This window comes from Gopherus flavomarginatus, chromosome 23, assembly GCF_025201925.1.
Source record: "Gopherus flavomarginatus isolate rGopFla2 chromosome 23, rGopFla2.mat.asm, whole genome shotgun sequence".
Classification (NCBI taxonomy): domain Eukaryota; kingdom Metazoa; phylum Chordata; order Testudines; family Testudinidae; genus Gopherus; species Gopherus flavomarginatus.
The window spans coordinates 872593-886255 of record NC_066639.1 but is presented as its reverse complement, the minus strand read 5'-3'; the positions used below and the strand labels follow the sequence as shown (position 1 = coordinate 886255).

Below are 13663 nucleotides of genomic sequence, written 5' to 3'. Positions count from 1 at the left end.
ACCCACGGAAGCTCATGCTCCAAAACGTCTGTTAGTCTATAAGGTGCCACAGGATTCTATGCAACTACAGAATGGTTTCCCCATTGCAAGGTTGTCTCTATGTTCCAGAGGTATTGAAACATTGTCACAATTCACTTTTGTCCAGCTAAAGAATTGGAATCTGGTCTCAATGAGCTTCTGGTGGTCAGGCCTCTGAGCTTACATCTAAGATTATCTGCAAACCTGTGACCTGCACGCCCATACCAAGAACTGAGGATTGAAGCCCCTAGATCTCCTCCAGCCTCTGCCCAGGAATCCACAGCTTTGATCGACTATCTCTGTGGACTTCACTGCAGAGCTGCCGTGCTCCCAAGGACACTCAGTAATCCTGGTTGTCATCCACCTGTTAACAACAACGGTGCGCTTCATTCTGTGTCGTACCATTCCTACCACAGGGGAGATGGCTCAGCTCCAGCTAGAAAAATGCCTTCTGCTATCACAGGTTACCAACGGGCATCATATTGGGAGTCCTTGGCATCAAGGCCCTCCCCTAATCCATCCTTCACTCGCAGGCGAATAGGCAAACTAATCAAAAAGTATCTTTGCTTCTTTCTGAGCTACCGCCGGGGATGACTGGCTTTTCCCTCCTGTGCAACACTGAAATGCAAGCCATGCCTTGATCCAACACAGCCCATTCTTTGCAAACGATGGCTACCCCCCAGACTCGCCCGTGAGTTACCCAATACCAGCCACCACAGATATAGCCTCCTGCCACATCAGGTGGACCGGGAGCTTAAGAGACACTTGTAGTTCACTAAACAAGCCTATAAGCACCATGTGTGCTGCCTCCAATCTGTCCGTAGGGGACAAGCTGCAGCTTTCTGCCCAGAACTTTAGATCAAGCCACCCATCTGCCAAACTGGACTATCCAGTTCTGGCCCCCTTCAATATTAGTGACTCCAGGAGCCATCAAGTTACAACTGCTCAGGCTCCTGAAGATCCATCTCATCTTTCACATCTCACTTTTGAAGCCCAAGACTGGGAACCCCAAACTGCTCCAGCCCACCACCGCCACCCATAAGATTCTATCGATAGGAGGGGGATTTGGTCCACCAAATCCTTGACTCTCGGTGAGTTAGGGGAAAACCCCAGTTTCTGGTGGACTGGGAAGGCTTTGATCTGGCCGAGTGACCTGGGAAACCAGCTGAGAACATCCTTGTGAGAACTCCACCAGAAGTACCCTGAGAAATTTGGCCCTAAGGCTGCCGAGGGTGGGTACGGGCGGCAAGCAGGACCCACGGCAGAGTCAGTTGTCTTCCCACACCATTCCCCACGGCTGTGACAGCTTCTGCACCTGCTGGTTTCCAGCCTTGCCTTGGTTTTTGTTTCGCTCCAGATAACTCAGTTCTGACCCTCAGCCCCGATTCTGGACTTGTGACTTCAGCTGTGCACGCTAGGATCTTGGGGAGGCCCTGCACCTCAGCAGGGGGATAGGTCCCTCTCCCTGCCGCCTCCCTGTCCTGGGATCTGGGGTACTCTGCCCTTCTTGGGACAGTGTGAGCAGCTCTTTCTGCCACCTCTCTTCCCCAATGTCAAGGAGGCTCCATCCATCTGCAGGAGTTTGATTCCCCTCTCCTTGGCCCCATGGGAGCTGAGACTGGGGATGTGGGGGCGGGGTGGACAGAAGGTAACAGATTCAATCCTCTGAAATCCAGGAAATGAATAGTTAAGGTATATGTCACCCCAGTGTGGGGCAGGGGGCCTGGCTAGGTAGCAGGATAGACTAGGTGGGCCCTGGGAAAGCTAGATAAAGCAGAGGCAGGAGTCCCAGCTGGAAATGGGGGTGTGGGACCTGCAGCTTGGGCTACATAAGCAGTGTAGCATACGGCCCTCCAGTAAGCTCCTGCCTGGGATCTGCGTACGGAGCTGCACAAGGCAGAAGAGAGCAGGTATTATCTTCTTATGTGCTCATGACTTCTCCGGTGCCAGGCGTGGACAGGAGCTGGAAGTGTCGGAGGGAGGGGTAGGGGTGAAAGATAGCGACACACCAGTCTCCTCTTGTATACGGAGAGTTACTGTAACCACAGCACATCAGGCGCTCCTGGGCCTTGATCCTGCCTTGTTCCCAGTTTTGCTTCCCAGCTCCAGCTCTGACCCTCCCAATTCCTGACTTTCGCTCTGGCCACTTATCCCACTTCCTGGCTCCCAAATCCTGCTCCAGCCACTAGGACTGACCATCCCCAGCCCGGTCATGACATGAAGTCATAAAGCTGTCAAGATTTTGGGCCACAGAGCGTGCCTGAAATGTCTCCCACCGGTCCTGTTAGCAAATAGACACTGCAAGCATTTCGAAACACCAACATCATCCCCAGTGCACAGTAACAATATGTAGGGACGATGGGAGAAACAGCTAAGAATCACACGGCGACTGTGAGTCCCAGGGGAAAGACGGATGGATTGGGACAATTCCTGGCTCTGCTACTGGTCTGCTGCGTGACCTTGGGCAAGACACTTCACCTGTCTATGCTTACAATTACAACCTAGGTGAGAATGATAATGGCCTGAATTAACACTATCTCCTACAGCAAACATTTCTAGTTATAGTAAAAAAAAAAAATCCCTGGAAATTTTCTGGGGGGAAAAACACTTTTGTCAACACAGCGTTAAGGTTTCCCAGCAGTATCTTGTGTCCTTCCAGTTCAGCAAAACTCAAACATGTAATAACCAGGAAATACAGAATTAAGGTACACACCAGTGCACCCCTAACTCTGGTCCTGGGGCCAATTTTGTTCTTTATTAATTATCTGGATGATGGGATAGATTGCACCCTCAGCAAGTTCGTGGACGACACTAAACTGCGGGGAGTGGTAGATATGCTGGAGGGTAGGGATAGGGTCCAGAGTGACCTAGACAAATTGGAGGATTGGGCCAAAAGAAACCTGATGAGTTTCAACAAGGACAAGTGCAGAGTCCTGCACTTAGGACAGAAGAATCCCATGCACAGCTACAGGCTGGGGACCGACTGGTAAAGCAGCAGTTCTGCAGGAAAGCACCTAGGGGTTACAGTGGATGAGAAGCTGGATATGAGTCACCAATGTGCCCTTGTTGCCAAGAAGGCTAATGGCATTTTCGGCCGTATAAGTAGGGGCATTGCCAGCAGATCGAGGGATGTGATCATTCCCCTCTATTCGGCATTGGTGAGACCTCACCTGGAGTAGTGTGTCCAGTTTTGGGCCCCACGCTACAGAAAGGATGTGGAAAAATTGGAAAGAGTCCAGCGGAGGGCAACAAAAATGATTAGGGGGCTGGGGCACATGATTTATGAGGAGAGGCTGAGGGAACTGGGATTGTTTAGTCTGCAGAAGAGAAGAGTGAGGGGGGATTTGATAGCTGCTTTCAACTACCTGAAAGGGGGGTCCAAAGAGCATGGAGCTCGGCTGTTCTCAGTGGTGGCAGATGACAGAACAAGGAGCAATGGTCTCAAGTTGCAGTGGGGGAGGTCTAGGTTGGATATTAGCAAAAACTTTTTCCCTAGGAGGGTGGTGAAGCACTGGAATGGGTTCCCTAGGGAGGTGGTGGAATCTCCTTCCTTAGAGGTTTTTAAGGCCCAGCTTGACAAAGCCCTGACTGGGATGATTTAGTTGGGGTTGGTCCTGCTTTGAGCAGGGGGTTGGACTAGATACCTCCTGAGGTCCCTTCCAACCCTGATATTCTATGATGGCTGATGACTCCCACACTTCCACTGCACTATTGCAGATGGCGCATATCACTCAGAGAACAGGGCCCATGACAACTGCAGCACAACCCCCTGTCCGTTGCTGAGACAGAATTGGCTTTTAGGCTGACAGGAGGGACTGACATTAGTTCTACACTGAAACACTCAGCCTGCCCCCCAGAAACCATCTCACTCCTGGACCATGTCCACACTGGAAATTACTTCGGTGTAACTTGCGTTGCTCAGAGATGTGAATAAGCGACCCCCCGAGTGACATAAGTTACCCGAGCACTGGCGTAGATGATGCAATTGGGCAGGAGAGCTTCTCCCACCACCACCGCTCCTGCTGGGCGTGGGGGCTGGCGTTAATAAATCGATGGGAAAGCTCTCTCCCGCCAGCTTACAGCGTCTGCACTAGAAGCATGGGTGCAGCTGTGCCTCTGTAGCGCCTCCGGGGCAGACGTATCCTCGGTAAATGTAACGACGCCTTCGCCCCCTTATGCAGCCCTTCCACCCTTCTCCAGAAGATTTCCAGCTAACGTTCCACTGTCCCGGACCCATCACTGAGCACGCAGACGGCGCTCCCATCCCACCTCACTGCTGACAATCCTCAAGGCAAGCAGACCCCTGTGGCCTGCTACTGACACGATGCAGATTGGCACCACAGGATGCACATACCCCTCTTTTCTTTGATCATACCCATGGCGGAGGGACACGCAAACCCAGCTCTCTTCATATCACAGTCACAGTTGTATGACTCTCCTCAAATGAATCCCCCAGATGTCATCACATCACAGCTCTACCAAGCTGCTCCAACTAACCCCTCTACCATTCCACACAGCTACACCTAACACAGCGAGTGCAGCTGGAGTGCAGGGAGATACCACCCAGTGGCTGTTGCCAACTCCAGGGGGCAGAGTTAAGATTGCACTGGTATGCAGATTAGCTCTCTATTTCCTAGGTTTGACTTTTGCTGAACTTGACACTGGCAGGGCCCAACATACTGCTGGGCGACCTTACCTCTGCATGAATGAAGGTGTCAGGGCCTAGATGAATGTTCAGTAAATACCCAGAAAGTGATGGCTCCCCATCCTGACCTGCCATGCACACAGGCAGCAAAGCCCAGGGAAAGGCAACTTTCAGAGGCAAAGGAGCAGGAATGGAGCTGGGAGGTTTCCTGGCAGCAGGAGATGACAGGCAGCTGGTATTGGGAGAGAACAGAGCTGGGCCATAGGGGGGTGGTGGCAGCAGGTGAGACTTAGGTTACATGGGGCTGGGCAGTCTCCATGGGGGACACCTGCTCCTCCCTTCCTCTCCCGTTCCCCATCCACGCCCTGTTGCTGGCACAGAATAGCCCCCCTGTGCCCACCCCAGAGGCAGCCATCGCTCTCCAAAGCAGCACCCACCAACTCGCATCCCATTTGGGGAATGACTCAGGGGCAAAAAAAAACAAGTTTCCCACCTACGCCCGGACAAATCGCTGCAGATGAAATGGGCAGGCAAGTGCCCCAAATGCGAGGAGACTTTAAATCGGCATTGGAGAACTGGAAAAACCAGCAGAGGGGAAGCGAGAAATGGAGCAGTGGCAGATCCCAGTGGAGCGAGCAGCAGTGTATTTTAAGGGCACGAATAGCCCCTCCCCAGCCCGTCTGTGGGCGTGCCAGGCACACACGGGAAAGGAGAGAGAAACGGGCAGAGACAGGAGAAATAAATAGGCACATACCCTCTCAGTCCCCTCCACATCGCCCCACGGCAGATCACGGCCGTGCCTGGACATGGACCGGCCACGAAGGGGAGACAGAGCTCCAGGCCGAACATTTTTCACCCTCCCACAAGGAAACGGCATTTCCCGTCCGCCCCAGGCTGTGCGAGGGGGCACTGCGTGCCTCTCACAGCAGCCCAGAGAGACAGCAGCCTGCCCCCAGAACCTTCCCCCTCCTCTGGGTGTGGGGTCGGGGCAGGGAATGGGTCATAGGGGTGCTAGTTCCTGCTCTGTCCCTGTCTCTCTCTGGGGGTGAAACCCATCCCCAGCCTGGAGACCCAGAATAACCTCGCCCCATTACACACATGGCCTGGAGGAGGAGCGGTTCTGCAGCAGGGACTCTGCCCCCTCTGTGCCCCATGGCAGGGGGCTCTGGGAGCACCAAGTGGGGCAGAAGCCATCGCTGCAAGGGAAGGCCGGTGACTGGGATGTGGGCAGGGGTCGTGCTGGGGTCCCATGCCTGGGAAGCGGAGCGGGAACTCACCTCCCTATCCCGCGATTTCACCTGCACAGCCCAGTGACCCGGGATTTACCCCATGAAGTGAATTTCACTCTGGGTAGCTGTGAGTCAACCACGAAAAGCTCCTGTGCTTTGGGTCTCCGCTGGCCAAAGGAGGTTAATCGTATTCCCTCCCCGGACTCCCGGGGCTGGCCAGTGTGTTCGGGAATCGTCAGATGACAATTCATTAAGAACTATGACATTGGCGTGTTTATTATTAAAACCCTCGAGACCCACCAATCCCTGCCGTCCCTCTGCTGGGCTATAAGGATTTGTGGGACTCAGCTGCAGACCCTGCAGCGCGCACCGGCCCCTCTCCACTGCCCAGGACTTTTTAAACAGGACAGGGGAAAATGTAAATATTAAGGGCCAAATTGTGGAAGCTGCTTACAACCCCAAGTTTAAATGAAGCCAAAGCTCTGTCTCTCCCAGGGCCTGGCCCTACATGCAAAATATTAGACACGCACCTGAAATCTGAAGGGGACACTTTAGATCAGACAGAATTTTATGTATCGGCTCACTTCAGGGAAGTAACAATAAAAGGAACAACCCAGTGCAGGTGGCACCCTGAGGGGACAGGTCGCCTGTGTCTTTACAGATCACTTTAATCGAACGTGGGACCCCACATGTTAAAATGCTTTGATCCTAACACTGCAGCTATGGCCTGCTGTCACTACAGGGCAGAGTTAAGGTTGTTGCGGTGCCTTATGTGGGTATTTTGATTTCCTAGCACGTTGGGATTGCTTTTAAGTAAACTTGGCAGAATTTGATTTTTTTAAAATCATTTTGATGGAGATCGATGTTTCCTGAAGCCTTTCCACTTTTCTGGATTTAAATTTTCACAGTTGTGGGGAATTTGGGTTGGGGCCGGACAGTTATTCAATGACAGATGTTGAGAATCAAGTTACAGCTTTAGAACTGCTCAGATACAAACCATCAACAATTGTACAAAGGTAAATATCGTTGAAGCAATTTAAGACCGTCTCAAACAGCAATTCCCCCTTACTTTGCCTCTCTGTGATTTTAGATTATTCTAATCAAAATGGGTTTTTCGTTTGTGTTTGTACAGTGAAATCAACGTTTGCTGATATTGACTGATTAAAAATCCAATCCTTTCAAGCCTATTTTTAAATATCACCTTAAATTCTTAAATTTGCTGCTTGGTGAAAGGAGTGGGATTTAATAGGTTAGAATGGGGGTGGCGGGAGGAGGCTGGGAGCCAGGACTCCTGGGCTCTATGGTCAGGGATAGTGACTGAGCAGGGACTGCTTGCCCAGCACTAGAGGGGACACGTCTGAGAGAAAAGGCAGTGATGCAGTTAAGGCATTTCTAAGGGTTCCCTTCCAGCTCCGACATAGCCTGTGGGACTTTCAGCAGGAAACTTACTCACTTTGTGCCTCAGTTTCCCCATCAGTAACCTGTAACTTCTCTCACAGCAGGAAGAGGGAGGCAGGGATCTCAGCCATGGTGCATATTCTGGCCTGGTGGAAGGAATATTAGAATCTGCGTTGACAATGAAAATAAACGGGACAGGCTACGCTCCTGCTTCAGCTCACAAACTGCTCTTGGGCTGGGTTGCAGGGCGAATATTCCCACATGATACTGTATGATAAGAGTCCATGCACAGCGGGTGGGGGAAGGGTTACAGTTTCTGGGCTGGTTCTCAGAGAGAGGGTATCAGGCTGGATGGGCCAATGAGTGTGATCTACCGGCGAGATACCAGCCTGGATGGACCCCTGAGGCTGATCAGGAGAAGGTGAGTGGGGACAATTTAACTCCCTGCAACCTCTAGTATGAAGAATGACTCAGGGCAAAAGGTTCCCTCCAAAACAGAGAACAGGCTGCCATGAAAAACAACCCTGCACACCGGAGAGGCCTTTTTCAAATCAATCTTCCATCATTCCATGGGACACGGTAAGATCTGAAATTTGACATCGGTGTTTAGTGAGTAATGAAAAAGGAGGCAAATATAAGGAATTTGAGATCCTTGGTCACCGATTTCAGGAAAGTGGAAACAGATGAGGAGTTTTGATACGATAGTTGATACAGGGGAAAAGGGGAAAATCTGAACGGATTTCATATCAATGTTTTGTTAAGTCGAGAGAACAGAGGCAAAACTTGCTACGATTTTATCTCACTTGATAGTCAAGAATTGGATCAAAGGGCAACATTTGAGCTTTGATGTGAATAGCCGATAATTAGATGGGACATCTCAGTGATAATTGAGCAGACCTGGATCACTAGAGAGAAAAGGGGGGAGATTTTCAAGCATAGAATCACAGAATATCAGGGTTGGAAGTAGGGTGACCAGATGTCCTGATATTTTAGTCTTTTTCTTATATAGGCTCCTATTACCCTCCCACCCCCTGTCCTGATTTTTCACGTTTGCTGTCTGGTCACCCTAATTGGAAGACACCTCAGGAGGTATCTAGTCCAACCCCCTGCTCAAAGCAGGACCAATCCCAACTAAATCATCACAGTCAGGGCTTTGTCAAGCCAGACCTTAAAAACCTCTAAGAAAGGAGATTCCACCACCTCCCTAGGGAACCCATCCCAGTGCTTCACCACCCTCCTAGCGAAATAGTGTTTCCTAATATCCAACCTAGACCTCCCCCACTGCAACTTGAGACCATTGCTCCTTGTTCTGTCATCTGCCACCACTGAGAACAGCCGAGCTCCATCCTCTTTGGGACCCCCCTTCAGGTAGCTAAAAGCAGGACAATCAGTATCATTCTACAATCAGTAGAAATGAGGAGAAAATGGAGCAATCTTTGCTAACAGAAAACAAGCTCTGAGGACTTTGCACTGACAGTCTGCGATGGGAGGGGAAGTGGGGAAGCGTTGGGGCGTTACACAACCATGGTCAATACACAACAGGAAGCCATGTCCGACCCGCCCACCCCTCTTTTTTTGCCGGACAGTCACGTGGCAGGAGGGAGCCCGGGGGCCATGGGGCGTTCCCAGGGGAGAGGATGGAGCCAGGTGGTTCCAGGGAGCGGGTGGGACGGGGTAACCTGGGGCGGGGCATATGGGGGCCCTGGCTCCTCTCCCCCACCAGTGCCCCTTATATGAAGGGCCCCTATCCCCACCCCACAGGCAGCCGGGTCTCAGGGCCCCCCCCACTAAGCCCCGACCCCTTGGGGGGGGGGAGAATGACTCAAGACAACAAGGACAAATCGCTGCAGATAAAATGGGTGGAGAATCCCCCCCCCCGGCACATCTGACCTGATGTTCAATGGACATTGGGAGAATAAGCGACAAAAGGGGGGAAAACCCGGGGAGGGGAGTAGGTTACAGATCAATATTGAGAGACGCTACATCCCCCTCAGCCCTCCCCACCAGGTCTCCCTCACTTATCTGCAGCCTCCTGCTCAGGAGCTGATCCCAGCAGGAGCACGCTCCCCCCGGCCAGGCAGGGAGGGGTTAATGCCGGGCTCCCCCCAGCACAGACCCCATGGGGGGAGCAGCAGCTGCTCAGCCCGGGCGCCCGGATCTCACCGGCTCCGTGTATTTTCCCACGCCCGGGCCCCCGGATCGCACCGGCTCCGTGTATTTTCCCGCGCCCGGGCCCCCGGATCGCACCGGCTCCGTGTGTTTTCCCACGCCCGGGCCCCCGGATCGCACCGGCTCCGTGTATTTTCCCACGCCCAGATCGCACCGGCTCCGTGTATTTCCCCACGCCCGGGCCCCCGGATCGCACCGGCTCCGTGTATTTCCCCACGCCCAGATCTCACCGGCTCCGTGTATTTTCCCACGCCTAGGAGCTGCCCCGCTCCCGTCTCTGAGCTTTGTTCTCCAAGTCTGAGTCTTCCTGCTCTTTCCTCCCGCCCCCAGCTGCTCCAGCCCCTTCCTGTGGTCAAACCCCGCCCCGGGCTGGCTGGGACAGGGGCTGCGTCCGGCCCCCATCTCTGCTCCCTCCACCCGTGTCTGCCAGCCCCAGAGCCCCTGCCCTGGTCCCTCCCTCCTGTCAGCACTCCCGGGAGCCCATCCAGCTAAGGGAGAGCCCCCCCCCCCCCCCAGGGACAGGCAAGTGACCAAGCCTCTGCCGGTGGGGCCATAAGGTGACCAGATGGCCCGATTTTATAGGGACAGTCCTGATTTTTGGGTCTTTTTCTTATATCGGCTCCTATTAGCCCCCACCCCCAGCCTGATTTTTCACACTTGCTGTCTGCTCATCTGAAGTGTGGGAGGGAACAGGGGAAAGGGCTGGACAGACAGAGGGAGGGCGAATGGGGAGAGAGGTTCCCAGCCGCTTTTCTGCATTCGTCCTGAGCGCAGGGGAAATCCTATCCCCGCGGTGTCTAGCGAGTCACGGATCATAAAACATTGGCAAGCCCGTGATTATTGGATAAGCTCTGAGTTATACGTTGACCTGGGTACATGGCTGGCCCTTTGGGTTCAGAAGAACCCCTTTGGTTGATGAAATTGGTCTTAAATAACCACTGGTCATTCAGTCTCGTTGAATCCAGGACTGGAATGCCTAAGGAGGCTGCATTTCTGACTTCTTGTCACCCAATGCGCTGAGCCAGAAGTTTACTTCTGTGGCTGGTTTGGTATAGCTTATAGAAGAATAACCCACCAGCTTTGGGGTGTGTCTGCCCATTTCTCAGCAGTTTGTCCTGAATTTGGTATTCTCAGTTGTGACCCACTGAGGCACAGTGCAAGAGGGGTTTCCTATGTTTATAAATCCCAGCAATGTCTCCTTTTTTGGAGGAAACCAGTTGCCCCGAGGTTGCAGGGGGTTAAATTGCCCAATGATCATCTTTTCTCCTCTCCTTTGAGAATCATTTCTTCCCTCCTTTATCTCTGTTAAAATGTTTGCTCATGAAAGAGACCAGCCACATCTTTAATACACGTCAAAACCAGAGGCCTACCCCTGTTTGGGGGATCAGTGGGTCCCGGCTGGTAGCAGGAGAGTTGGCTGGACCCTTTTCTCTGCTCCAGCTGACACGGGATGAGGAGGTCTCTCTGAGTGCAGCGTGGGCCCAGAAGTTTCCCAAACCCCATAACAAATGGGCTCCCTGAGGGGTTGCTTCCTACAGTGCTAAGATGCAGCCACCTCTGGGGTGGATCCATGGTGGCCATTATTTACTAGTGATAGGGCATGGAAATTGCTTACCTAAGGCCCTTCCTGGCCTTCCATTCTCCTGTTAAAAAAGCCTCCCTCCTTGGGTTCTGCTCTTTTCTAGCTTTCTATTCAGAGTCTTTGCTACTGAAGAGACTTAAAAATGTCTCTGTGGGCTGAGCAATAAATTGACACTGCAATAAAGCGATCAAGCATGTTGCTAGTATGGCAGAATCTGGGGTGTCTGTCTGCAGGGAAAGGGGCTGGGGGAATCAGGATGTGAAATGAACTAAAGTCTGTTCTGAAACCTCCACAGCTGCCCTTCTCGCCCTGCCAGGCTGCAGAATGACGTCCACATCTCCCTCCAGCTCATCCCAACCTCCCATGGGACAAGGAAGAGAAATGGCTGCAGAGGAGCCAGTTCAGGTAGGGATAATTGGGGGTTGCTTATGGGTTCCTGCTGGAGGGAGAAGGACAGGAGCTTGGAGCGGGGCAGAAAATTCACAGGGTGGAGAAAGGGAGGAGGATGGTGTCTGGCAAACCTGCCAGGACAATTTAATAAGTGGCCTAGATTCTAGGAACAGACCCATGGGGTCTGGAGGTGGAAACACCCTAATCTGTGGTACAGGAAACACCCCACCTAGATGGCACTGGGAAAACTGACCAGACTCCCAGTGCTGGAGCCTGATCCAACTAACCAGCAGCTGCTCTGGGATATGAAGGGGGCACCCACCAGTCAGATTTAGGGGAGGTGCCTCTCCCCCCATATCCAGCTCCTCACAAGGAGAGTGTTGGGCTTCCTACCAGGGAGCTCTCCCTGCACGGGGCTCCATCTCCTGTATCAGTCGGTGGCTAGTAGGGGGGTGATGGATCTGCTGGGAGAGGTGAAGGTTTCTCTCTTTGTCCCCTCACCTTAGCATTTCCTGGATGCTCTGAGCGGGGTGGGGGTGGGACTCCTGACTATGAGCCACCCAGAGTTTCCATTTGATCGGCTCCTTTCCCCCATGAATAGTGGGTTTTCTTTCCTGAAATGTGCTGCCCAGAACTGGACACATTGCTCAGCCTAACCAGCGCAGAGTAGAGCGGGAGAATTACTCCTCGTGTCTTACTTACAACACTCCTGCTAATACAGCCCAGAATGATGTTCGCTTGTTTTGCAACAGTGTAACTCTGTTGACTCATATTTAGTTTGTGATCCACTATGACCCCGCCAATCCCTTTCCGCAGTTCTCCTTCCTAGGCAGTCATTTCCCATTTTGTATGTGTGGAACTGTAGACGGACCGGACTCACCCCTTGCTGCGCCTCCTGCTCATGACTTCAGGGAATTAGTTCAAATTCCAGCTGGGAGCACACTCTGCAGGCCGGTGATCCACCTGTCCGCTGCTGGCCCCCGTGTCCCTCCCTGGACCCCGGTGCCCCTTTAACTGGGTCTCCCCCCTCCCAGGGGAACCCTCTCCCCACTATCCCCTCTTTGCCTCAGTCGTGGCTACTGCCAGTCTCTGTTTAGCCCCCGTGCCCTGGGGCAGACTGCAGTGTATCAGCTGATCATCATAGGCAACAAGAGGTTTGGCCTGGCTGCCTTTACCCACCCTCCGGCTGCCCCTCTGCAAGCCCAGTACCTAGGGGGCCTAGAACCAGCCCTGCAGCCTGGGGAGTTGCTGGCCTCGGGCTTCCCAGCTTCTGAGGCCTTTCCCCAGCCCTGCCTTCCTCTAGGCCCCCCAGGTGAGCTCCCAAGTAGCCAGGCCTGTCTCTCTCCCTCCCCAGTCAGAGAGAGACTGCTTACCCTTGGCTTCCCTGGCCTTCTTATTAGGCCCGTGGCTCAGTTTGGGGCATGACCCCAGCTGCAGCCACTTCCCCAATCAGCCCAGCCTACAGGCTGCTTTCTCCAGCCCCAGCCCCCTCCCAGGGCTGTTTTTAACCCTTCAGGGCAGGAGCAGAGGTCCACCCTGCTACAGCAACTGATCGTTCCTTCCTAAGTGAAGTACTTTGGATTTGTCCTTATTGAATTTTCCCTTGCTAGCTGCAACTCCAGTTGTGCTTTGGCCTTGCTGATTACACCCCTACCTGGTCGAGCAATATTTTTATACTCCTCCCTCATCATTTGACCACATTTCCACTTCTTGTAAGCTTCTTTTTTGAGTTTAAGCTCAGGGAAGATTTCGCTGTTAAGCCAAGCTGGCCACCTGCCATATTTGCTATATAAATGCTGGTGTTCCTATCTGTAGAGTGTTGGAAACTCTGCGGCCACTGCCTAAACCAGGGGCCTGTTCCAGCCCTGAGTCTCGGCTACCGGGATGCCCCTCACAGAGCAGGGTGCCCACAGCCTGAAAAAGGCAGGTGAAACGAACTCCTGTTCTTGCATCTGACAGAGCTGGAGGTAGAATGACCCTGCCGTAGAGTGTGCGGGCAGGGCATCGTGCCACAGCACCGTGCAGCCATTCGTGGCATCAGCACTTCTACCAGCAGCCCTGTGCCAGGCACAAAACCCCAAAAGGGCCAGGCTGGGCTACTTACACCAGCACTGCAGATGTCCGATTGCAGCTGGGAAGCCAGGCTTTGCTACCAGGCAGCGCAGGGTCGCTCTCCATTCTCTGTCCAGCCCCTGTGCTATTTACACCGACAAATGCTGTGTTTGTTACACG

The 13663-nt window shown here is 53.0% G+C and overlaps 2 protein-coding genes across 53 annotated transcripts in view; one reads left to right on the top strand and one right to left on the bottom strand.

Annotated features, from left to right (window-relative positions):
• Nucleotides 1-13663, bottom strand: part of LOC127039342 (zinc finger protein 501-like) — a 259420-nt gene that overhangs the window by 10196 nt on the left and 235561 nt on the right. Inside the window, exons 1-2 of one of the 44 annotated variants that reach the window (XM_050932859.1) lie at nucleotides 9656-9732; nucleotides 7346-7436 (exon numbers count right to left, since the gene is read on the bottom strand). The exons of 39 other annotated variants lie outside the window; for them this stretch is intronic. In XM_050932859.1, the coding sequence (XP_050788816.1) occupies nucleotides 7346-7366 (21 nt within the window). In that variant the 5' untranslated portion in view covers nucleotides 7367-7436; nucleotides 9656-9732. Of the gene's footprint in view, nucleotides 1-7345; nucleotides 7437-9453; nucleotides 9475-9495; nucleotides 9508-9579; nucleotides 9733-13663 lie in introns of those variants that run through there. 4 more of the 44 variants (XM_050932862.1, XM_050932858.1, XM_050932861.1 and 1 more) reach the window with 4 other exon arrangements.
• Nucleotides 1-13663, top strand: part of LOC127039340 (zinc finger protein 135-like) — a 154088-nt gene that overhangs the window by 100767 nt on the left and 39658 nt on the right. The gene's annotated exons all lie outside the window — the stretch shown is intronic.